The sequence below is a fragment of the Antechinus flavipes genome, chromosome X (assembly GCF_016432865.1).
Source record: "Antechinus flavipes isolate AdamAnt ecotype Samford, QLD, Australia chromosome X, AdamAnt_v2, whole genome shotgun sequence".
NCBI classification, from domain to species: Eukaryota; Metazoa; Chordata; class Mammalia; order Dasyuromorphia; family Dasyuridae; genus Antechinus; species Antechinus flavipes.
Window position 1 is genome coordinate 34,760,686 of NC_067404.1, and position 25,459 is coordinate 34,786,144.

At 46.4% G+C, this 25,459-nt stretch overlaps 1 protein-coding gene across 3 annotated transcripts in view; it reads left to right on the top strand.

The window, feature by feature from the left end:
- The window catches only part of VSIG4 (V-set and immunoglobulin domain containing 4), a 57,716-nt gene that overhangs the window by 28,528 nt on the left and 3,729 nt on the right, over positions 1-25,459 (top strand). Inside the window, exons 3-8 of one of the 3 annotated variants that reach the window (XM_051968167.1) lie at positions 17,209-17,487; positions 18,528-18,596; positions 19,690-19,776; positions 19,938-20,024; positions 21,890-21,943; positions 22,463-22,564. In XM_051968167.1, coding sequence (XP_051824127.1) covers positions 17,209-17,487; positions 18,528-18,596; positions 19,690-19,776; positions 19,938-20,024; positions 21,890-21,943; positions 22,463-22,564 — 678 coding nt within the window. The remainder of the gene's footprint in view (positions 1-17,208; positions 17,488-18,527; positions 18,597-19,689; positions 19,777-19,937; positions 20,025-21,889; positions 21,944-22,462; positions 22,565-25,459) is intronic. The other 2 variants (XM_051968168.1, XM_051968169.1) reach the window with 2 other exon arrangements.

Sequence of the window (25,459 nt, forward strand, 5' to 3'; positions counted from 1 at the left end):
CATTCCCTATTTTAAAGCTCCTCTCATTCTATGTATCTTTATTCTAGGTGCTTTTTAAGTCCAAATATATTCTGTTCTAAGACCCCTCTCACTCTGTCTCTTTTTTAAAAAGCCATCACAAGACTGACATTCTGATTTCTAAGACCCCTTTGAGCTCTCAATGTTCTTAGGTTTTGAGACCCCTTGTAGTGACATAGTGTTTAAAAGACCCTCTCATTCTTGCTACCCATGTTCTAGGTCCTTTTCTCGCTCTGACGTTTTTTGTTCTGAGACACTTATTCTATTTGTCTTTTCTAACGACCATTCCAATGTTGTCATTCTGCTTTCTAAAACACCTGAGGGTTCTAACAGTTTTTGGTAAATGTGGCTCCCTGCTGTGCAACAATCTGTTTTAGGGTCCCTCTAATTCAAAGAATCCCATGTCTAGGTGTCTTTCCAACTCTAACATTTAGTGTTCTAAGCCCTCTTTCACTCTCTTTTGTGAAGACCATCCCATCTTTGACACTTGGCTTTCCCAGACCCTGGAGCCTTAATTGTCTTTAGTTTAGAAGACCCCCTGCTGTGACATTCCCTGTTGTAAGGTCCCCCTCCTTCTGCCTATCCCTGTTCTAGGTGCTTTCCAATCTCTAACACTTTGTCTTCTCAGCCCCCTCTCACTCTGTCTTTTTTCAGAAAGCCATCCCCACACTGAGAACCTGCCTTTTTGGGCACCAGTATGTTCTAACAGTCCCTTGTCAATAAGACTCCCTGCTGTGACACTCCGCTCTGATTCAAACTATATCTGTTCTAGGTGCTTTCCAAGCTCTAATGTTTTCTGTTGCAAGCCCCCTCTCACTAGTCTCTTCTCTGCAGGCCATCCCAACAGTGACAATCTGCTTTCTAGGGCACCTGTGACTTTAACTGTCCCTGGTCATTGGGCCTCCCTGCTCTGACATTCCCTGTTTTGAGGTCCCTCTCTTTCTAACTATCCCTGTTCTAGGTGCTTACTAATCTCTAACACTTTGTGTTTTAAGCCCCCTCTCACTCTGTCTTTTTTCTAAAGCCCATTCCAAGTCTGACATTCTGCTTTCTAAGGCTCCTTTGTGTTCTCATTGTTCTTACCTTAGGAGACTCCCTGTAGTGACACAGTGTTTTATTTGTCATTCTTGCTACCCATGTTCTAGGTCCTTCTCTGGCTCTGACATTTTTTGTACTAAGACTCTTACCCCATTACTCTTTTCTAAAGGCTTTTGCAATGTTATTGTTCTGCTTTCTAAAACACATGAGTGTTCTAACAGTCCTTGGTAGATGGGGCTCTCTGCTGTGCAACAACCAATTTTAAGGTCCCACTCATTCAAACTATCCCATGTCTAGGGGCTTTCCAAACTCTAACATTTAGTGTTCTATGCCCCCTGTAAGTCTCTCTTTTTTAAAGGCCATCCCAACTTTTTTAAAGGCCAAGCCCAACTTGGCTTTCCGAGACTCTTTGAAGCCTTGATTGTCCCAACTTTTGGACACTTGCTGCTTTGACATTCCCTGTTTTAAAACCCCTCTCCTTCTACCTATCCCTGTTCTAGGTCATTTTTAAGCCCTGAGATATTGTGTTCTATGGCCCCTCTCACACAGTGTCTTTTTTTAAAAGCCTTCACATGACTAACATTCTACTTTCTAAGGCTCCTTTTAGCTCTGAATGTTCCTAGCTTTTGAGACCCCCTGTAATGACATAGTGTTTTACAGACTGTCTCATTTTTGCTACCCCTGTTCTAGGTCCCTTTATACCTCTGACATTTTGTGTTCTCAGCCCCCTCTCACTCTGTCTGTTTTCTAAAGGCCATACCAAGTCTGACATTCTCCTTTCTAAGGCTTTTTAGGCTCCCAATATTTTTACCATAGGAGACCCCCTGTAGTGACACAGTGTTTTCAAGGCCCTATAATTCTTGCTACCCTTGTTCTAGGTGCTTTTCTAATTCTGAGATTTTGTGTTCTAAGCCCCGGCTCACTCTGACTGTTTTATAACCCCCAACACAAATCTGACAGTCTGCTTTCTAAGACTCTTTTAACCTCTCAATGTTCTTACCTTTGGAGACCCCCTGTAGTGACAAAGTCTATGAAAGACTCTCTACTTCTGGCTACCCTTGTTCTAGGTGCTTTTACAGTCCTAATATATTCTGTTCTAAGCCCCCTCTCACACTGTCTCTTTTGGGAAAGCCATCACGAGTCTGACACTCTGATATCTAAGGCTCCTGTGAGCTCTCCATGTTCCTGGCTTCTGAGACCCCCTGTAGTGCCACAATGTTTTAAAGACCTTTTCATTCTTCCTACCCTTTTTTTGGTCCTTTTCTAGATCTGACATTTTGTGTTCTTAGATCCTTTCTCTATTTCTCTGTTCTAAAGGCCTTTCCAACTTTGACCCCTTGCTTTGTGAGACTCTTTGGAGCCTTGATTGTGCCTAGTTTAGGAGAGCCCCTGCTTGGACACTCCCTGTTTTAAAGCTCCTCTCATTCTACCTGTCCCTGTTCTAGGTACTTTTTAAGCCCTGATATATTGTGTTCTGAGTCCCCCTCACACTGTGTCTTTTTTACATGCCTTGACAAGACTGACATTCTCCTTTCTAAGGCTCCTTTGAGCTCTCAATATTCTTACCTTATAAGAACCCCTGTCTTGGCACAGTGTTTTAAAGACCCTCTCATTCTTGCTATTTCTGTTCTAGGTCCTTTTCTAGCCCTAAGATTTTGGGTTCTAAGTCCCCTCTCACTCTGTCTCTTTTTAAAAATCCATCACAAGACTGACATTCAGATGTCTAAGGGTCCTTTGAGCTCTCAACGTTCTTAGTTGATAAGACCCCCTGTAGTGACATTTTTTTTTTGAATCTCCTGTCATTGTTGGGACCCATATTCTGGTCCTTTTTTAGCTAAGAAATTTTATGTTGTTAGACACTTTCTCCACTTCTCCTTTCTAAAGGCCATGCCAAATCTAACATTCTGCTTTCTAAGGCTCTTTGAAGCTCTCAATGTTCTTACCTTAGGAGACCCCCTGTAGTGAAACAGAGTTTTAAAGACCCTCTCATTCTTGCTACCCCTGTTCTAGGTCCTTTTCTATCTCTGAGATTTTGTGTTCTTAGACCCTGTCTCTATTGCTCTGTTCTAAAGGCCTTTCCAACTTTGACCCTTTACTTTCTTTGGAGGTTTGATTGTCCCTAGTTTAGGAGACCCCCTGCTCGGACATTCCCTGTATTAAAGCTTCTCTCATTCTACCTCCCCCTGTTCTAGGTGATTTTTAACCCCTAATATATTGTGTTCCAAGGCCTTTCTCAAACTGTTTTTTTTTTCAAGCCTTCACAAGACTAACATTCTACTTTCTAAGGGTCTTGTGAGCTCTCAATGTTCTTAGGTTAGGAGACCCCCTGTAGTGACACAGTGTTTTCAAGACCCTCTCATTCTTGCTACAGTTTCTCTAGGTCCTTTTCTAGCTCTGACATTTTGTGTTCTTAGACCCTTTCTCAATTTCTCTGTTTTAAAGCCCTTTCCACCTTTGACCCTATGCCTTGTGAGATTCTTTGGAGCCTTGATTGTCCCTAGTTTAGGAGACCCCCTGCTCTGATACTCCCTGTTTTAAAGCTCCTCTCATTCTACCTATCCCTGTTCTAGGTGATTTTTAAGCCCTGATATACTGTGTTCTAAGGCCTTCACAAAACCGATATTCTACTTTCATTCTGCTCTTTTGAGCTCTCAATGTTCTTACTTTAGGAGACCCCCTGTAGTGACAAAGTGTTTTAAAGACCTTCTCATTCTTATTGCACATGTTCTAGGTCCGTTTATAGCTCTGACACTTTGTGTTCTAAACTGTTGTCACTCTCTCTGTTCTACAGGCCATTCCAACTTTGCCACTTGTTTTTTCTGAAACTGGAGCCTTGGTTGTCCCTTGTTTATGAGACCCCCTGTAGTGACACGGTGTTTTAAAGATCCTCTCATTCTTGCTACAATTGTTCTAGATCCTATTCTAGCTCCGAATTTTTGTGTCTGTCTCTTTTAAAAAAAACCATCACAAGACTGACATTCTAATTTCTAAGGCTCCTTTGAGCTCTCAATATTATTAGCTTATGAGACCCCCTGTAGTGCACAGTGTCTTAAAGACCTTCTCATTCTTGCTACCCCTGTTCTAGGTCCTTTTCCAGCTCCAATATTTTGTGTTCTTAGACCCTGTCTCTCTTTTTCTGTTCTAAAGGCCTTTCCAACTTTGACACTTTACTTTCTGAGGCTCTTTTGAGCCTTGATTGTCCCTAGTTTGGGAGACCCCCTTCTCTGACATTCCCTGTATTAAAGCTCCTCTCATTCTACCTCCCCCTGTTCTAGGTGATTTTAACCCCTAATATATTGTGTTCTAAGGCCTTTCTCAAACTGTTTTTTATTTCAAGCCTTCACAAGACTAACATAGCTCTGACATTTTGTGTTCTTAGACCCTTTCTCTATTCCTCTGTTCTAAAGGCCATTCTAACTTTTACACTTTGCTTTGTGAGACTCTTTGGAGCCTTGAGTGTCCCTAGTTTAGGAGACTCTTTGCTCTAACAATCCTTGACACACTTTAAAATTCCTCTCATTCTACCTATCCATGTTCTAGGTGATTTTTAACCTCTCATATATTGTGTTCTAAGCCCTTTCTCAAGCTATGTCCTTTTAAAAGCCTTCACAAGACTGACATTCAACTTTCTAAGGTTGCTGTGAGTTCTCAATATTTTTAGCTTATAAGACCCCCTGTAGTGACACAGTGTTTTAAAGAACCTCTGATTCTTGCTACCCCCATTCTAGGTCCTTTTCTACTTCTGAGATTTTGTGTTCTAAGTCCCCTCTCACTCTGTCTCTTTTTTAAAAAGCCATCACACGACTGACATTCTGCTTTCTAAGGCCCCTTTGAGCTCTCGTTATTCTTCGCTTCTGAGACACTCCTGCAGTGACACAGTGTTTTCAAACCCTCTCATTTTTGATACCCCTGTTCTAGGTCCTTTTCTAGCTCTGAGATTTTGTGTTCTAAGACCCTTACTCCATTTCTCTTTCCTAAAGACCATTCCAATGTTGTCATTCTGCTTTCTAAAATGCCTGAGTATTCTAACAGTCCTTTGGAAATGTGCCTCCCTGCTGTGCAAGAACCTGTTTTAAGGTCCCTCTCTTTCTAACTATTCCTGTTCTAGGTGCTTACTAATCTCTAACACTTTGTGTTTTAAGCCCTTTCTCACACTGTCTCTTTTCTAAAGCCCATTCCAAGTCTTACATTCTGATTTCTAAGGCTCCTTTGAGCTCTCAATGTTCCTAGCTGATGAGACCCCCTGTAGTGAGAGAGTGTTTAAGGACCCTCTCATTCTTGCCAACCATGTTCTAGGTCCTTTTCTAGCTCTGACATTTTGTGTTCTCAGTCCCTTCTCACTCTGTCTCTTTTCTAAAAGCCATCCCAACTTTGAAATTCTCTTTCCTAAGGTATCTGTGTGCTCTCATAGTCCCAGGCCAATGAGCCTCCCTGCTGTGACATTCTCCGTTTTAAGGCTCCTCTCATTCTAACTATCCCTGTTCTAGGAGCCTTTTAAGCCCTAATATTTTGTGTTCTAAACCCTTCTTACTATTTCTCTTTTCCAAAGGCCTTCCCAATCTGACATTTTTTACCAATTTTGACATTTTTCTCTCTTAGGCTTCTTGGGGTCCTGAGTGTTCCCATTTATGAGAGTCCCTGCTGTGACTCTCCCTGCTTTTAAGCCCTTCTCATTCTTACTAGCCATGTTCTAGGTCCTTTTCTAGCTCTGCCATTCTGTCTTCTAAGCCCCTTTCACTATTTCTGTTTTCTAAAGTTCATCACAACTTTGTCATTCTGCTATTTAAGGAACCAGCGTGTTCTAACTGTTCCTATCAATGGGGCCCCTGGTGTGACACTCCCTATTTTTAGGCCCCTCTCCTTTAAAGTATCCCTGCTCTAGGTGCTTTCCAACCTCCAATAAGTTATGTTCTAAGCCTCCTCTCACTCTGTCACTTTTCTAAAGGCCTTCCCCACTTTGACCTTTTGCTTTCTGAGACTCCTTTCCGCTCTGAGTATCCCTTGTATATGAGACCCCCTGTAGTGACACAGTGTTTTAAAGCCCCTCTCATTCTTACTCGCCATGTTCTAGGTCCTTTTCTATCTCTGATATTTTGTGTTCTAAGCCCCCTCTCACTCTGTTGCTTTTCAAAAGGCAAGCCAATTTTACAATCTACTTTCTAGGGCTCCTTTGGCTCTAACACTCCCTTGTCAATGGGCTTCTCTGCTATGACAATTAGTGTTATGAATCCCCTCTCATTCTAACTTTCCCTGTTGTAGGTGCTTTCCCAGGTCTAATATTTTCTATTCCAAGCTGTTTCACACTCTTGTCTCTTTTGTACAAGACATCTCAATTCTGACATTTTGCTTTGTAAGGCACCTGTTTGCTCTATCACTAATCGATGGGAGTCCCTGCTATGACTCTCCCTGTTTTAAGGCTCCTCTCATTTTACCTCTTCCTGTTCTAGGTGCTTTTTAAGCCCCAATATATTGGGACACAGTGTTTTCATATAATGTGTTCTAAGCCCCCATCACACTGCCTCATTTTAACAAGCCACGTCAAGTCTGACGTTCTGCTTTCTAAGGCTCCTTAGAGTTCTCAATGTTCTTAGCTTATCAGTCCACCTATGGTTAACCTCCCCTGTTTAAGATTCCTCTCCTTCTACCTATCCCTGTTCTAGGTGCTTTTAAAGCACTAATACCTTCTCTCTCTGTCTCTTTTTTAAAAGGCATCACAAGAATGACATTCTGATTTCTAATGCTCTTTTAAGCTCTCAATGTTCTTACCTTGGGAGACCCCCTGTAGTGGCACAGTATTTTAAAGACCCTCTCATTCTTGCTACCCCTATTCTAGGTCCCTTTATAACGGTGGGATTTTGTGTTCTCTGCCCCCTCTCACTCTGTCTCTTTTCTAAAGCCCACCCCAAGACTGACATTCTGCTTTCATTCTGCTCTTTTGAACTCTCAATGTTCTTACCTTAGGAGAGCCTCTGTAGTGACAAAGTGTTTTAAAGACCCTCTCATTCTTGCTACCCATGTTCTAGATCCATTTCTAGCTCTAACATTTTATGTTCTAAACCCCTATCGCTCTCTCTGATCTAAAGACCATTCCAACTTTGCCTCTTGTTTTTCTGAAACTCTTTGGAACCTTGGCTGTCCCTAGTTTGTGAGACCTCCTGTAGTGAAACAGAGTTTTAAAGACCCTCTAATTCTTGCTACCCCTCTTCTAGGTCTTTTTCTAGCTCTGAGATTTTGTGTTCTAAGCCCCCTCTCACAGTCTCTTTTTTACAAGCCATCACAAGACTGACATTCTGCTTTCTAAGGCTCCTTTGAGTTCTCAATATTCTTACCTTAGGAGACTCCCTGTAGTGACACACTTTTATTTTTCATTCTTGCTACCCGTGTTCTAGGTCCTTTTCTGGCTCTGACATTTTTTTGTTCTAAGACTCTTACTCCACTACTCTTTTCTAAAGGCTATTGCAATATTATTGTTCTGCTTTCTAAAACACATGAGTTTTCTAACAGTCCCTGGTATATGTGCCTCCCTGCTGTGCAACAACCTGTTTTAAGGTCCCTCTCATTCAAACTATCCCATGTCTAGGGGCTTTCCAAACTCCAACATTTAGTGTTCTAAGCCCCCTGTAACTCTCTCTTTCCTAAAGGCCATCCCCACTTTGACACTTGGCTTTCCCAGACTCTTTGGAGCGTTGATTGTCCCTTGTTGGGGAGACCCCCTGCTGTGACATTCCCTGTTTTAAGGTACCTCTCCTAACTATCCCATGTCTAGGTGCTTTCGAAACTCCAACATTTAGTGTTCAAACCCCCTCTCACTCTCTCTCTTTTCTAATGCTCATCCCAAGTCTTATATTCTGCTTTCTAAAACTTCTTTGAGCTCTCAATATTCTTAGCTTATGAGACCCCCTGTAGTGACCCAGTGTTTTCAAGACCCTCTCATTTTTGGATCCCATGTTCTAGGTCCTTTTCTAGCTCTGACCCTTTCTCTAGTTCTCTTTCTAAAGGCCATTCCAAGGTTGTCATTCTGCTTTCCAAAACACCTGAGGCTTCTAACAGTCCTTGGGAAACATGGTTCCCTGCTTTGCAACAATGTGTTTTAAGGTCCCACTCATTCAAATTATCCCATATCTAGGTGCTTTCCAAACTCTAACATTTAGTGTTCAAAGCCCTCTGTCACTCTCTCTTTTTTAAAGGCCATCCCCACTTTGACACTTGGCTTTCTGAGATTCTTTGGAGCCTTGATTGTCCCTAGTTTAGGGGACCTCCTGCTGTGACATTTTCGGTTTTAAAGTCCCTCTCCTTTTACCTCCCCCTGTTCTAGTTGCTTTTTAAGTGCTAATATATTGTGTTCTAAGGCTCTGCTCACACTATGTCTTTTTTACAAACCTTCACAAGACTGACATTCTACTTTCTAAAGGTCCTCTGAGTTCTCAATGTTCTTAGCTTATAAGAACCCCTGTAGTGACACAGTGTTTTAAAGACCATCTTATTCTTGCTACCCCTGTTCTAGGTCCTTTTCTAGCTCTGAGATTTTGTGTTCTAAGCCCCCTCTCACTCTGTTTCTTTTTTAAAGCCCATGCCAAATCTGAGATTCTGCTTTCTAAGGCTCTTTTAAGCTCTCAATATTCTTATCTTAGGAGACTCCCCATAGTGACACAGTATCTTAAAGATGCTCTCATTCTTGCTACCCTTGTTCTAGGTCCATTTCTAGCGCTGACATTTTGTGTTCTTAGACCCTGTCTCTATTTCTCTGTTCTAAAGGCCTTTCCAACTTTGACACTTTAATTTTTGAGACTCTTTCAAGCCTTGATTGTCCCTAGTTTAGGAGACCCCCTGCTCTGACATTCCCTGTTTTAAAGCTCCTCTCATTCTACCTCCCTCTGTTCTAGGTGATTTTTTACCCCTAATATATTGTGTTCTAAGGCTCCACTCACACTGTGTCTTTTTTAAAAGCCTTCACAAGACTAACATTTTACTTTCTTAGGGTCCTTTGAGCTCTCAATGTTCTTAGCTTAGGAGACCCCCTGTAGTGACACAGTGTTTTCAAGACCCTCTCATTTTTGCTACTCTTTTTCGAGGTCCATTTCTCACTCTGAGATTTTGTGTTCTAAGGTTCCTGTAACACTGTCTCTTTTTCAAAATCCATCACATGACTGATATTCTGATTGCTAAGGCTCCTTTGAGGTCTCCATATTCTTACCTCTGGAGACCCCCTGTAGTGACACAGTATCTTAAAGATGCTCTCATTCACTCATCCAACCATTCTGGAGAACATTCTGAAGAGCAATTTTAGAGCTGTGTTCAAAGTTCTATAAAACCTTTGAGCTAGCAGTACCATTACTAGGTCTGTGTCTTAAAGAGATCAAAGAAAAGGGGAAAGTATATGTTTGTATAAAAATATCTATAGCAGCTTGAGAGAAACTTTTTCTATTATATTCATAACCAATTATTAAATTCAAAGAAATTAAAAAAAAGATGCTCTCATTCTTGCTACCCCTGTTCTAGGTCCTTTTCTAGCTCCAATATTTTGTGTTCTTTGACCCTGTCTCTATTTCTCTGTTCTAAAGGCCTTTCCAACTTTGACATTTTACTTTTTGAGACTCTTTGGAGCCTTGATTGTTACTAGTTTAGGAGACCCCCTGCTCTGACACTCCCTGTTTTAAAGCTCCTCTCATTCTACCTATCCCTATTCTAGGTACTTTTTAAGCCCTGATATATTGTGTTCTAAGCCCCATCTCACTCTGTCTCTTTTCTAAAGACTATCCCAAGTCTGACATTGTCCTTTCTAAGGCTCTATTGAGCTCGCAATATTTTTACCATAGGAAACCCCCTGTAGTGACACAGTGTTTTCAAGACCCTCTCTTTCTTGTTACCCTTTTTCTAGTTTATGAGACCCCCTGTAGTGACACGGTGTTTTAAAGACCCTCTCATTCTTGCTACAATTGTTCTAGATCCTTTTCTAGCCCCGAATTTTTGTGTTCTAAGCCCCCTCTAACTCTATCTCTTTTTTAAAAAGCCATCACAAGACTGACATTCTGCTTTCTAAGGCTCCTTTGAGCTCTCAATGTTCTTAGTTTATGAGACCCCCTTTGGTGAAATAGAGTTTTAAAGACGCTCTAATTCTTGCTACCCCTGTTCTAGGTCCATTTCTAGCGCTGACATTTTGTGTTCTTAGACCCTGTCTCTATTTCTCTGTTCTAAAGGCCTTTCCAACTTTGATACTTTTCTTTCTGAGACTCTTTCGAGCCTTGATTGTCCCTAGTTTAGGAGACCCCCTGCTCTGACATTCCCTGTTTTAAAGCTCCTCTCATTCTACCTCCCTCTGTTCTAGGTGATTTTTTACCCCTAATATATTGTGTTCTAAGACCTTTCTCAAACTGTGTTTTTTTTCCCAAGCCTTCACAAGACTAACATTCTACTTTCTTAGGGTCCTTTGAGCGCTCAATGTTCTTAGCTTAGGAGACCCCCTGTAGTGACCCAGTGTTTTCAAGACCCTCTCATTTTTGCTACTCTTTTTCGAGGTCCATTTCTCACTCTGAGATTTTGTGTTCTAAGGTTCCTGTAACACTGTCTCTTTTTCAAAAGCCATCACATGACTGATATTCTGATTGCTAAGGCTCCTTTGAGGTCTCCATATTCTTACCTCTGGAGACCCCCTGTAGTGACACAGTATCTTAAAGATGCTCTCATTCTTGCTACCCCTGTTCTAGGTCCTTTTCTAGCTCCAATATTTTGTGTTCTTTGACCCTGTCTCTATTTCTCTGTTCTAAAGGCCTTTCCAACTTTGACATTTTACTTTTTGAGATTCTTTGGAGCCTTGATTGTTACTAGTTTAGGAGACCCCCTGCTCTGACACTCCCTGTTTTAAAGCTCCTCTCATTCTACCTATCCCTATTCTAGGTACTTTTTAAGCCCTGATATATTGTGTTCTAAGCCCCCTCTCACTCTGTCTCTTTTCTAAAGACTATCCCAAGTCTGACATTGTCCTTTCTAAGGCTCTATTGAGCTCACAATATTTTTACCATAGGAAACCCCCTGTAGTGACACAGTGTTTTCAAGACCCTCTCTTTCTTGTTACCCTTTTTCTAGTTTATGAGACCCCCTGTAGTGACACGGTGTTTTAAAGACCCTCTCATTCTTGCTACAATTGTTCTAGATCCTTTTCTAGCCCCGAATTTTTGTGTTCTAAGCCCCCTCTAACTCTGTCTCTTTTTTAAAAAGCCATCACAAGACTGACATTCTGCTTTCTAAGGCTCCTTTGAGCTCTCAATGTTCTTAGTTTATGAGACCCCCTTTGATGAAATAGAGTTTTAAAGATGCTCTAATTCTTGCTACCCCTGTTCTAGGTCCATTTCTAGCGCTGACATTTTGTGTTCTTAGACCCTGTCTCTATTTCTCTGTTCTAAAGGCCTTTCCAACTTTGACACTTTTCTTTCTGAGACTCTTTGGAGCCTTGATTGTTCCTTGTTTAGGAGACCCCCTGCTCTGACATTCCCTGTTTTAAAGCTCCTCTCATTCTAACTCCCCCTGTTCTAGGTGATTTTTAATCCCTAATATATTGTGTTCGAAGACCTTTCTCAAACTGTGTTTTTTTTTCAAGCCTTCACAAGACTAACATTCTACTTTCTAAGGGTCCTATGAGCTGTCAATGTTTTTAGCTTAGGAGATCCCCTGTAGTGACACAGTGTTTTCAAGACCCTCTCATTCTTGCTACAATTTTTCTAGATCCTTTTGTAGCCCCGAATTTTTGTGTTCTAAGCCCCCCCCCAAACTGTCTCTTTTTAAAAAAGCCATCACAAGACTGACATTCTGATTTCTAAGGCTCCTTTGAGCTCTCAATGTTCTTAGTTTATGAGACCCCCTGTAGTGAAATAGAGTTTAAAGACCCTCTAATTCTTGCTACCCTTGTTCTAGGTCCTTTCCTACCTCTGACATTTTGTGTTCTTAGACCCTTTCTCTATTTCTCTGTTCTAAAGGCCATTCCAACGTTTACACTTTGCTTTGGGAGACTCTTTGGAGCCTTGATTGTCCCTAGTTTCAGAGACCTACTGCTGTTACATTACCTGTTTTAAGGTCCCTCTCCTTCTACCTATCCCTGTTCTAGGTGTTTTCCCATCTTAGCTTGTGAGATGCCCTTTGGGACACACTGTTTTAAAGACACTCTCCTTCTTGCTACCCATGTTCTAGGTCCTTTTCTAGCTCTCATATTTTGTGTTCTAAGATGCTTTCTCTATTTCTCTTTTCTAAAGGCCATTCCAATGTTGTCGTGCTTTCTAAAACATTGAGTGTTTCAATGAAACCTGGTAAAGTTTGCTCCCCGCTGTGCAACAACTTTTTAAGGTCCCTCTCATTCAAACTATCCCATGTCTTGGGGCTTTCCAAACTCTAACATTTCATGTTCTAAGCCCCCTTCACTCTTTCTTTAATGAAGACCATCCCAACTTTGAGACGTGGCTTTCTGAGCCTGTTTGGAGCCTTGGTTGCCTCTAGTTTAGGAGAACCCTGGTCTAACACTCCCTGTTTAAGGCTCCTCTCATTCTACCTATCCCTGTTCTAGGTGCTTTCCAATCTCCAACACTTTGTCTTCTCAGCCCCCTCTTACTCTCTCTCTTTTCTAAAGCCCATCCCAAGTGCGACATTCAGCTTTCTAAGACTCCTTTGACCTCTCATTGTTCTTAGGTTTTGAGACCCCCTGAAGTGACACAGTGTTTTAACAATCCTCTCATTCTTACTACCCCTGTTCTAGGTCCTTTTCTAGCTCTGAGATTTTGTGTTCTAAGACCTTTTCACTATTTCTTTTTTCTGAAGGCAATTCCAATGTTATCGTTCTGCTTTCTAAAACTGCTGAGTGTTCTAACATTCCCTGGTATATGTGGCTCCCTACTGTGCAACAATCTGTTTTGAGGTCCCTCTCATTCAAACTATCCCAGTTGTAGGTGCTTTCCCAACTCTAACATTGAGTGTTCTACGCCCCCTGTCACTATTTCTTTTCAAAAGGCCATCCCAACTTTGACACTTGGCTTTCCTTGATTTTTTGGAACCTTGATTCTTCCTAATTTAGGAGACCCCTTGCTGTGACATTCCCTGTTTTGAGGTCCCTCTCTTTCTAACTCTCCCTGTTCTAGGTGCTTTCCAATCTCTAACACTTTGTCTTCTCAGCCCCCTCTCACTCTGTCTTTTTTCTAAAGCCCATTCCAAGTCTGACATTCTGCTTTCTAAGGCTCCTTTGAGTTCTCAATGTTCTTACCTTAGGAGACTCCCTGTAGTGACACAGTGTTTTATTTGTCATTCTTGCTACCCATGTTCTAGGTCCTTCTCTGGCTCTGACATTTTTTGTACTAAGACCCTTACCCCATTACTCTTTTCTAAAGGCTATTGCAATGTTATTGTTCTGCTTTCTAAAACACATGAGTGTTCTAACAGTCCTTGGTAGATGGGGCTCCCTGCTATGCAATAACGAATTTTAAGGTCCCACTCATTCAAACTATCCCATGTCTAGGGGCTTTCCAAACTCTAACATTTAGTGTTCTAAGCCCCCTGTCACTCTCTCTTTTTTAAAGGCCATCCCAACTTTGATACTTGGCTTTCCGAGACTCTTTGAAGTCTCAATTGTCCCTACTTTTGGACACTTGCTGCTTTGACACTTCCTGTTTTAAAACCCCTCTCCTTCTACCTATCCCTGTTCTAGGTCATTTTTAAGCCCTGAGATATTGTGTTCTATGGCCCCTCTCACACTGTGTCTTTCTTTAAAAGCCTTCACATGACTAACATTCTGCTTTCTAAGGCTCCTTTTAGCTCTCAACGTTCCTAGCTTTTGAGACCCCCTGTAGTGACATAGTGTTTTACAGACCCTCTTATTCTTGCTACCCTTGTTCTAGGTCCCTTTATACCTCTGACATTTTGTGTTCTAAGCCCCCTCTCACTCTGACTGTTTTATAACCCCCAACACAAATCTGACAGTCTGCTTTCTAAGACTCTTTGAACCTCTCAATGGTCTTACCTTTGGAGACCCCCTGTAGTGACAAAGTCTATGAAAGACTCTCTACTTCTGGCTACCCTTGTTCTAGGTGCTTTTAAAGTCCTAATATATTCTGTTCTAAGCCCCCTCTCACACTGTCTCTTTTGGGAAAGCCATCACGAGTCTGACACTCTGATATCTAAGGCTCCTGTGAGCTCTCCATGTTCCTGGCTTCTGAGACCCCCTGTAGTGCCACAATGTTTTAAAGACCTTTTCATTCTTCTTACCCTTTTTTTGGTCCTTTTCTAGATCTGACATTTTGTGTTCCTAGACCCTTTCTCTATTTCTCTGTTCTAAAGGCCTTTCCAACTTTGACCCCTTGCTTTGTGAGACTCTTTGGAGCCTTGATTGTGCCTAGTTTAGGAGAGCCCCTACTTGGACACTCCCTGTTTTAAAGCTCCTCTCATTCTACCTGTCCCTGTTCTAGGTGATTTTTAAGCCCTGATATATTGTGTTCTAAGGCCCCTCTCACACTGTGTCTTTTTTACATGCCTTGACAAGACTGACATTCTCCTTTCTAAGGCTCCTTTGAGCTCTCAATGTTTTTGCCTTATGAAATTCCCTGTAGTGACACAGTGTTTTAAAGACCCTCTCATTCTTGCTACCACCATTCTAAGTCCGTTTCTAGTTCTGAGATTTTGTGTTCTAAGCCCCCTCTCACTCTGTCTCATTTTTACAAGCCATCCCAAGCCTGTCATTCTGGCTTTTAAGGCTCCTTTGAGCTCTCAATGTTCTTAATTAATGAGACCCTCTGTAGTGACACAGTTTTTTTTAAAGACTTTGTCATTGTTGGAACCCATATTCTGGTCCTTTTCTAGCTATGAAATTTTGCGTTCTTAGACCCTTTCTCCATTTCTCTTTTCTAAAGCCCATCCCAAATCTGACATTCCGCTTTCTAAAGCTCTTTTAACCTCTCAATGTTGTTACCTTAGGAGACCCCCTGTAGAGACAAAGTGTTTTAAAGACCCTCTCATTCTTGCTACCCCTGTTCTAGGTCCTTTTCTAGCTCTGAGATGTTGTGTACTAAGTCTCCTTTCACTCTGTCTCTTTTGAAAAAGCCATCACAAGACTGACATTCAGATTTCTAAGGCTCCTTTAAGCTGTCAATCTTCTTAGTTGATGAGAACCCCTGTAGGGACACAGTATTATAATGATCCTTTTGTTGTTGGGACCCATGTTCTAGGTGTTTTTCTAGCTCTGACATTTTGTGTTCTTAGACCCTTTCTCTAATACTCTAAAGACCATTCCAACTTTTACACTTTGCTTTATGAGACTCTTTGCAGCCTTTATTGTCCTTAGTTTATGAGACCCCCTACTCTGACACTCCCTGTTTTAAAGCTCCTTTCATTCTACCTATCCCTGTTCTAGGTGATTTTTAAGCTCTAATATATTGTGATCTAAGAACCCTCTCACACTGTGTCTTATTACAAACCTTTACAAGACTGATATTCTGCTTTCTAAGGCTCCTTTGAGCTCTCAATATTCCTACCTTATAAGAACCCCTGTCTTGGCACAGTGTTTTAAAGACCCTCTCATTCTTGCTATTTCTGTTCTAGGTCCCTTTCTAGCCCTAAGATTTTGGGTTCTAAGTCCCCTCTCACTCTGTCTCTTTTTAAAAATCCATCACAAGACTGACATTCAGATGTCTAAGGGTCCTTTGAGCTCTCAATGTTCTTAGTTGATAAGACCCCCATAGTGACACTCTTTTTTTTTTTTTTTTTTGAATCTCCTGTCATTGTTGGGACCCATATTCTGGTCCTTTTTTAGGTAAGAAATTTTGTGTTGTTAGACACTTTCTCCACTTCTCCTTTCTAAAGGCCATGCCAAATCTAACATTCTGCTTTCTAAGGCTCTTTGAAGCTCTCAATGTTCTTACCTTAGGAGACCCCCTGTAGTGAAACAGAGTTTTAAAGACCCTCTCATTCTTGCTACCCCTGTTCTAGGTCCTTTTCTATCTCTGAGATTTTGTGTTCTTAGACCCTGTCTCTATTGCTCTGTTCTAAAGGCCTTTCCAACTTTGACCCTTTACTTTCTTTGGAGGCTTGATTGTCCCTAGTTTAGGAGAGCCCCTGCTCGGACACTCCCTGTTTTAAAGCTCCTCTCATTCTACCTCCCCCTGTTCTAGGTGATTTTTAACCCCTAATATATTGTGTTCCAAGGCCTTTCTCAAACTGGTTTTTTTTTCAAGCCTTCACAACACTAACATTCTACTTTCTAAGGGTCTTGTGAGCTCTCAATGTTCTTAGGTTAGGAGACCCCCTGTAGTGACACAGTGTTTTAAAGACCCTCTCATTCTTGCTAATGAGTTTCTCTAGGTCCTTTTCTAGCTCTGACATTTTGTGTTCTTAGAGCCTTTCTCTATTTCTCTGTTCTAAAGGCCTTTCCACCTTTGACCCTATGCCTTGTGAGACTCTTTGGAGCCTTGATTGTCCCTAGTTTAGGAGAGCCCCTACTCTGATACTCCCTGTTTTAAAGCTCCTCTCATTCTACCTATCCCTGTTCTAGGTACTTTTTAAGCCCTGATATATTGTGTTCTAAGGCCCCTCTCACACTGTGTCTTTTTTACATGCCTTGACAAGACTGACATTCTCCTTTCTAAAGCTCCTTTGTGCTCGAACAGGCCCTGCTGTGATATTCTGTGTTCTAAAATCCCTCCAACTCAACTGTCTCTCTCTTCCAGGTTTGCTCCCAGCTCTGGCTTTTTGGGTTCCCAACTCTTCGGAGTCCTTCCGTTCTTCATTCTAAGCTTCCTCCCAGCCTTGACATTCATATACTTCTCGTTTCTTCCCAGATCTGACATTCTGTGTTTTGAGATTCGTGATATCTCCGACCGTCTCTGTTCTAAGTTCTTTCCCTTTTCTCTGTTGGGTTCCTTTGAGTCTCTGCGTCTGTGGGTGCCAAATTTCTCTCTGCGTTTCCCTTTCCCCTTCCTCCCTTCTTCCTCCCTGTTTGTACTGTGGGAGGATAGTGTCTCCTTTTCTTTGTTTTTTGGTCCCTTCAGGTTCCCAGGCCTGTGCCCCCAGCTGCTTTCCCCCTATGCCAGCCCTCCTCGTGTCACCTTCCACACATACCCCCCGAGACCTGCCCTCGTTCCCCGTATCCTTCCTCATTCCTAACCTTTGTCTCTCTCCCTGCCATAGTCCCCGTCTCGAAGCCCCTGGTGACCACGGGCTCTGGCTATGGTTTCAAGGTGCCCCACGGCATGAGAATCAGTCTCTTGTGCCGGGCGCGAGGCTCTCCTCCTATCACCTACAAGTGGTACAAGGGGACCCCAGATGGTACTCCGACCCAGGTGACTTCCCTCGGCACCCTGCTCTTTAAGCCCGCCCAGGTCTCTGACTCTGGGATATACTTCTGCGTAGCCAAGGCCCGTGTTGGTCCTGAGCAGATGAGTGACCCTGTCCACTTTGTGGTCACAGGTGAGCTACCATCTCCTTCACCTGCTTGTTGCTCAGGTTTCTGGGAAAATCTGGGTTCTGCCTTTGATCTCTCTTTGCTCGCCATGTGATTCTGGCAAGTCCGTTCTCCTGAAAGCCTTTGAGCGGCCTTAGCCATCAGGAAATGGGGCTACTAATACCCGCGCGGCAGCCTTAAGCATGATACTCACGGAAGCGATGCTGATGGTCAATCAGTCGGTCGATCGACAAGCATTTAGTAAGCATTTACTGCGTGCTGGGCACCGGGACCCAGACTCGGGTCAAAAGACCCAAACCGACCTTCCTTTAAGCAAATGACTTGGGAATGGTTCCATCCGGGACAGTGAATGCTGGGACTAATTCTAAAATCAGAACTAACCTTTGAATCTTGCTTCTGACACTCACGCAACTTTTATGAGAAGTCACTATTTCTCTGGGCCTCAGTTTTCCCCTCCATAACATGGGAATGAGGGTACCGGTACCACCTGCTCCTCAAGGATGTTTTGAGGATTGGCTAGAAAGCACTCTCGGGCCAAAAGAAACTTCAATGATCATTTCTAGGCTTGAAGGCAGGCACCTAGAACCTCCTAGTCGTGCCAGAATCAACCGGAACCATCTGGTTCTGGTTGGAACCCGAAACCCGCTAGGGGCCGAGCCCCAAATGAGACTTTGGTCCTCCTCTAGACTCACTTTACAGATGTGGAAATTCTGGCCCAGAGAAGAGGGACCCCTCTGGGAGTCCAATCAATACCGTCTAACTCCGAGGCAATGACTGACCCGGCCCTCGCTGATTTCAGAGATCAGAGCTGGTGGGGAATCAGAGTCGGCCGAATGGGAACCTCAAAGCTGGTCGGGGGGAAGGAGGGCAAAGCCGAGGTTAAGGGGCCTGCTGGGACGGAGGCCGAGGGCAGAGACGGATCGGGTCCGGGTCAAACGGGCCTTACCGGTCTAGGCCAGACCCTTGGCCCGCGGCGGTTGGCCGTGGCACCGGGGAGGGGAGAAAGAACGGGACGCTCACTCGTGTACCTCCCCTCCCCTTACAGAGTCTTCTAAGAGGCCTACAACACAGATGCAGCCTGGGAAGTTGACAGCCAGCACCCCCTACCCGGAAGGTGAGTCTTGCCGGCCACCAAGGGGAAGTGGTCAGGACCTCCGATGCACCGTGAGGAGACTCCCGAGTCCCAGTCACACTCTATGGTGCCGGGGCGTCATGGGTGGCAGTACCTGGGTATGAGGAGCGGGGATTTGGCTTCTGCCACTTCCTGGGCATGGGACTCACACCGGCAAAACTGGGCTGCAAAACCCTCCCTGAACTACATAACTTCAAAGAAGATTTTTCTTTTTTTGGGCGGAGGCAATTGGGGTTAAGTGACCTGCCCAGGGTCACACAGCCAGGACGTGTTAATGTCTGAAGGCAGATTTGACCTCAGGGCCTCCTGACTTCAGGGCTGGGGCTCTAACCACTTCACCACCTAGCTGCCCCTCAGGACCTTTTTTTTCTACTTCTCCCCAAATCCTTCAAGCTGATCTCTGTTTGGGCCTATGAGAGTCATAGGGAACAGCAAAAAGCCCGAGACTTAAAAGTCCTCGGGTCTGAGACGGGGTCTCAGCTGTGGGACTTATTGCCCTTGCGACTATGGTTAGGTCCCATGAACTTCTTTGGGCCTTGGTTTCCTCACTTGTAAAACAAAGCTAATAATGCTTTCAGAACTCATCTCCATCTGGTCATTGTATAATCCGTAGCCTTCACTGCAAGATAACATAGACCCCCTAAAAGGAAATGACCGGGGCTCAAATCTTAGTTCTTCCACTCTATAGGTAGAAGTCGGGTGACCTTGGGCAAGTCATTGCTTTCCCTTCCTCTGAGTCCCAGTTTCCTCATCTGTAATTAGACTAATTACTCGAGGCCCCTCAGGCCCCCTCAGTTGTCCTTTCGGTAAGTTCTCAGCAGCTTAGCTGAACACGGTGATGACCCGGCAGAGGGAAAGTCTAATCAGTTTAACCAGTGGGTCTCCTTGGGACATGTTTGACATACACCCAAGCTTCCCGTTCCTGCCATGTGATCTCCACTGCACGACCCTGCCGGGGTCCAGTCTGACCCCGGAGTCTTTTCTGCCCTAATATGTATCCAGGTGAGTGTCCCCTGTATTCCTCCCCGCAGTCTCCCATCCGGACTGCCCTGATCGTGTTTCCTTGTTTGCCCAGTGCTACGCCCATCCACCCCCGAGCCCCCGGCTAGAGACCAGACGTCGGCCCCGGGAAGCTTCTCCGAGACAAGCGCGGTGGGGCCAGGTAAGGCTCTGCCCGCTCCCCCTGCTTCCGGAGCGCCCCCGGCGCCTCGCCCGAGCTCCCAGACGCCAGAGCTGGGGGTGGGTAATGATAGCCTCACACTTGCGTCCAGGGCTCGGCTCCCCGCTGAACGAGGCTTTCATCTCGGTTCTCTGTTGCCATAGCAACGCATCCAGCTACTCCAGACACGTCACCTGGGGAACAGGCAACCATGGAAACCAGCCACGCTGGAGGGAGAAGTGAGGGGCCCGGTAAGCTCAGCAGCCCTTCTTTCTGCCTGGAGATCCTCCCTCGGCGCTCAGCCAATGATCTTCAAGCATCCGGGGGGCGGACTCTCTCCCTCCCCCAGGGGATTCAGAGCCGAGGGCTTTAATGACAGGAGAATGGCAGGCTCCCTGTTTACCCACCCCCACCCTGGGCCCGTGGGGGGGGCACCTCCTCCAGCCCGGCCCCGGCAGCTCTTGGCACCCTAGTCCCGCCCCTTCAGGGCCTTATCCTTCGGTCCCCTGGGCTGTCGGCCTTGTCTGTCAGAGCCCTTACTGTGCCAGGTGCTGTGCCCAGCACTTCACAATGACCACTTTCTTTGTTCTTCGCACCAACCCCGGGTAGTCAGTGCTTTTCCCGCCCCCCCCCTTTAGAGATGAAGAAACAGAGCAGAGAGAGGTTAGGGACTTGCCCAAGATCACACAGCTGGATTTGAATTCAAGGCCTTAAGGCCCTCTTCAGCCGGCATGACTCATCCCGGTGCCCGATGGCGCGACTCCCTTCGGTGGGCGGCAGTACGGGGCCTCCCCCGGGACAAGGAAAGAGAAGGGCTCAGCAGGGAGTGAGGAGGGTGGAACCCAGGTCGGGTCTCATTGGGCCAGAAATTCTTTCCTCCGATACCGCATGGGAGCCTCTCCAGGATGCGGGCTTGTGCTCTTCCAGGCTCTGCTTCTGGGCCCCAAAGGCTGAGCCGCGCAGGCCCGTGTGTGTTCCCCCACCGGGTGGGGGTTCGGAGTTACCCACTCCAAACCTTTTAGTTTTAGTGTTCCCCCCCTCAGGACCTTTTTTCCTTTTTTTTTTGCTGAGGCAATTGGGGTTAAGTGACTCGTCTAGGATCACACAGCCACCGTGAGTGGGGGGACTGATGGTCGTCCTGCCCCTTGGAGCCAAGCCGGGAGACCCCGGATGTGGCTCGAGGCCGTGGGTGAAGGGGAGTGAGTGATCTGAGAGCAGATTGGAGCTGAGATCCTCCTGACTTCAGGGCTGCAGCTCTATCCGCTGGGCTGCTGTTCTATCCGCTGCGCCACTGCACCACCTAGCTGCCCCTTGGGAACTTGTTCTTTCTGCTTCTCCCCAATTCCTTCAAGCTGATCTCTGTCTGTGGCTGAGAGTCATGGGGAACAGCGAAAAGCACGACAGAAAAAAGAGTCAGAGTGAGAGGGGCTCAGAACACAAAAATCTCAGAGCTAGAAAAGGACCTAGAACAGTGCTAGCAAGAATGAGAGGGTCTTTAAAACGCTGTCACAATACAGGGGGTCTCAAAAAGCACCAGACTTAAAAGTCCTCAGCCCTCAACCAGCAGCCCCCAATGCTGATTGGGCAACGAGGCTGTCTGTCATCGGACCCCCGTGGGCATCATGACCCTTGGGAAGGGTCCCCTTCTTCCCCCATGGCCTCGAGCCACATCCGGGGTCTCCCGGGTTGGCTCCAAGGGGCAGGACGACCATCAATCCCCCACTCACGGTGGGGGGGGAGGGGGAGGGGAGATACTAGGCCGGGTGAGACATGGACTACAGGGGCACCTTCGAAGCCCGGGAACTTTTGCCGTCCAGTCTTGGGAACCACAGGACGGTGGAACAAGGGGAGACCTCGGAGACTCAGCTCCCATGAGATCGTGGCCGTCAAGGTCCTGAACCCCCCTTGAAACGCGGCCCAAAGCTGGTCTCTATTCTCACAGCCTGGTCCAACCCTTACATGTTACAAAGGTCCAGAGAGGGAAGAGACTTGTCCAAGGCCACGCGGTGTCTCCGTGGCACGGGCAGGATTCCAATCCGGCTCCCCTGACTCTGCCCATTGCTCTGCCCTACCCCGCAAAGCCCACAGACCATCCCATGTTCCTCCTCCTCCGCAGGTCCCACTTCAAGAGCTACGTTGAGGGACCAGGGAAATGTGGACCAAAGAACGGGTAGGAGCGGGCTGGGGGAGGCAGGGAGGGGCCGGAGGCGGTGCTCCTGAAGGAAGGCGGCCAGTGTCTGGGCGGCCCCTGGGGAGGGCGTGTTTGGTGACAGCCAAGTGACAGGCCCACTGCTCAGAGCCCAGCACCAAGTCTAAAGCTAAGGAGGTGTTGAGCCCCTCCCCTCCTTTCTCCTCCCTGCCCCTCCCTTCCTCTTTCCTCCTCTCTCCTCCCTCTTCCCCTCCTCTCCTCTCCCTTCCTTCCCCTCTCCCCCTCTCCTCTCCCTTCCCTTCTCTCCTGGGCCCCGCCCTTCACCAGCTCTCTGTCTTCAGGGACTAGAGGGAAGCATCCCAGTGTGTCCGGAGTATCCTCACTTAGCTCTAGGACCGTGTTCTTGTCTTGACCAATATGGGAACGGGACCCCTGGGAGAAGGGGAAAGTGGGAGACCCGGCCTTGGGGAGGGGAGGGGGTAATGCCCATTGCCCCCGGCCCGCCCCAAGGCCCTCTGGGAATGTGTCCTCTTTCCGCAGCCCAGGGCCTGCCCCTCTACGCCATCATCCTGATCTCCCTGGTCTGCATCTTGCTGGTCTTTGCCATGGCCTTTGGCCTGGGTCGGAGAAGATCCCAAGAGGGTGAGTGAGGAGGGCGGGGCTTTGCACGGCCTGTTTCCTCAGTTATGCCGTCAGGCAGTCTCAGAGCTAGAGGGGAAGTCATTTTGTCACTTGGAGACCTTCAGTGACAGTGAACTCACTGTCCAGCCAGTACCTTCTGCCCTGGGACAGCTCCGACTGGCAGGAAGTTTCCCCTTACATCCAGACTCAATCTGCCTCACTCTAACACCCACTATTGCTCCCAGTTCTACCCTTATGGGGCAGAGCCGAACAGGGCTAATCCTCTGCCGCACACACATGGGCCAGCCCTCGGTACCTGGAGACACACACCAGGGTTCCTGTTGTCTCCTCTCTGCTCAACACCCCAGTTCCCTTCACTCCTGTTCGGTGACCGGGACTCAGACATTTAACGGTCCTCCTTTGGACGCCTCGGCTTGGTCAGCGCCGCCCCTCAGACGTGCCCCAGAAGTGAACACAGGCCTCGGGCTGACCGGGCCGGGGCTGTCGAACGGGCCATTTGCGCCCTCAACAACCTCCTGACCCGCACCCGGAGAAGACCCAGTTCCTGTGTTCATGGACCCTACCCAATGTCAAAGCTGGGAAGGACCTTGAGGACCATCTAGTGCCATCTCTTCATTTTCTAGAGAAGGAAACTGAGCCTCAGAAAAGGGAACGATTTACCCAGAGGCCTTTCTGCATTGCCTCAAGGTGCCCACAGTCCACTTAGGAGTCCCCTTGGGAATCACTTAATTGACATCCCCTCCCAAGTGCTCCGTGGGAGGACGAGAGCCCTCTAGGAGGTCAGGGAAGGGAAGAACTCAGTAGGGTGGAAAGAGCCCAGATCTGGAGTCCGGGAGGGATAGTACCGGCTTTCAGTTCTGGCTTTGCCACTTACTAAGCCAGAGAATCATAGTTTTAGGATCCAAAAGGATCTTGGAGGTCATCTCGTCTCATCAATGAAGAAATAGAGGTCAAAAGGTGAAATGACTTACCCATGAGCACACACTAGGCACATGTAGGTCAGTGTGTCTGATAGAAAGATAATTAAGGAAGAATCTGAACCCGGGCCCTCTTCGCTCCCAAACCATCAATGATTAACGAGCACTTAGTAAGTGCTTACTGTATACCAGGCACTGTGCTAAGCACGGAAGATACAAAGAAAGGTAAAAAATACAGTTATCCCTTCCACATGGCAGGAGGTCAGGGGCACAGCAGCCCCGCAATCTGGAAAATCTGCATGAAATGTTTTAGCCCTCCCTTTGTACCAAAAACAAGTATGGCATTCAAAGATGACATATGTTGACTTTATAGAATACTGTTCGTGTATTTTCTGTATCTTGGAGCTTCTAAACTTTTCCATGTCACCCGCTGGTCTTTGCCGGCCATTCGTGACCTGCGAAACTCCCCCACCCCCACCCCGGTTCCCACTTAATGTCTTACTGAGCCCGTGAGGGGGAGTCGCGTTGGGGAAGGGATGACCTACGGTCCTCCCCTGCTTCCAATGAAAGAGGCAACGGCAATAATCGGGCACATCCAAGATATATGGGAGCGGCTGGAAGGCGGCGTGAGCGGCAAAGGCACTAGCGCCTCCATGGTGGGGAAAGGCCTCCTGGGGAGGGGGTGGGAGCCGAAGCATGTGTTCTCCCACCATCCTAGATGGGAAATCCACCTTAACCTCTCCTCCTTTTACGGAGGAAGAAACTGAGACCGAGGGAGGTCGCCCAAAGTCATAGAGGGAGTAAGGGAAGGAGAGATCCTCCAACCCCAAAGCCAGTGTTCTTTCCACAGAGTCCCCATCGATAAAGAGAAAAAACTACTCCCACTCTGCTCATCCCAGTCCCCTTCCCGCACCCCGTACTCGAGCCAGACTGGTGTCTGCCCACAAATGGTCCCCAGTGCTCTCTTCTTCTCCTTCTCTCTCTAGTTCCTCTCTCCTCACGAATCCGGCCCGACCCCTCCTTCCTCACCCCCCCCCCGACCACCCCCAGCGTTCTTTTCCTCAGTTGACTTTCCTAAAGCAGACTGTTTTTCATCAGATCCTTCTCCAAGTCAACCATCCCTAGCGACTCCCCCAAGAAAAGTGCAGCGCTTCCCAAGTTTGTTCTTTCCCATGGTTCAATATTCTTCGACTTGAAGCCCTTCAGCGAGGGGCGCCGAATGTTTGGGTTGGCAGCTCCGGGGGAGGATCAGGAGCCTCCCTCGTGTGCAGTTTCCCTTCCCTAAGAAAGAGCAGCTGTTTTGGCTGAGTTCTTTGCTAGTTCAAGGTCTGCTGTGTTTCGAGGTTAGTGCATGTGTGTAGGGCGTGTGAGTAACCGGCGACTTATATTGATCTTGCAAGTACTCTGCTTAAAATTCTGCCTGTGCTGGGACAGCCAGATGTATATTAACTGCACTCGTTTATAATATTTTTTTTTATTATAGCTTTTTTTTTTTAACGAAACAGATGCATAGGTAATTTTTCAACTTTGACCCTTGCACTCACTTCTGTTCCAACTTTTCCCCTCCTTCCCCTCATCCTCTCCCCTAGATGGCAGGCAGTCCCATACATGTTAAATATGTATACCGTTTTCTTTTACCTGCCGTAGCATAACATTGCCAACTCTGTGGCCCACCCCATGATGCTCAGGGCTCACTTGCACATGCCCTTTGAGAAACTAGGAGAAAGGCCGAACTCAGACTTTCTGGAGAAAGGCCGGACTCAGCCACCCCGGGCGGGCCCCTTTCCTGCCTGTTCTATTTCTCGCTCTTCCTACGCCCCTCCCCGTGGCCCCTGCTAAGGCTCGGCTCTCACCGTCTTTGGGCGTTGCTGGCGTGGTTGACGGGTGTGTGCCTTAGGTCCCCAACGAGACTAGATTCTCCCCAGGACAGGGACCCGTCAGTGGCGCAGGGAAGCGGCTCTTTCCCACTCCCCCTCGC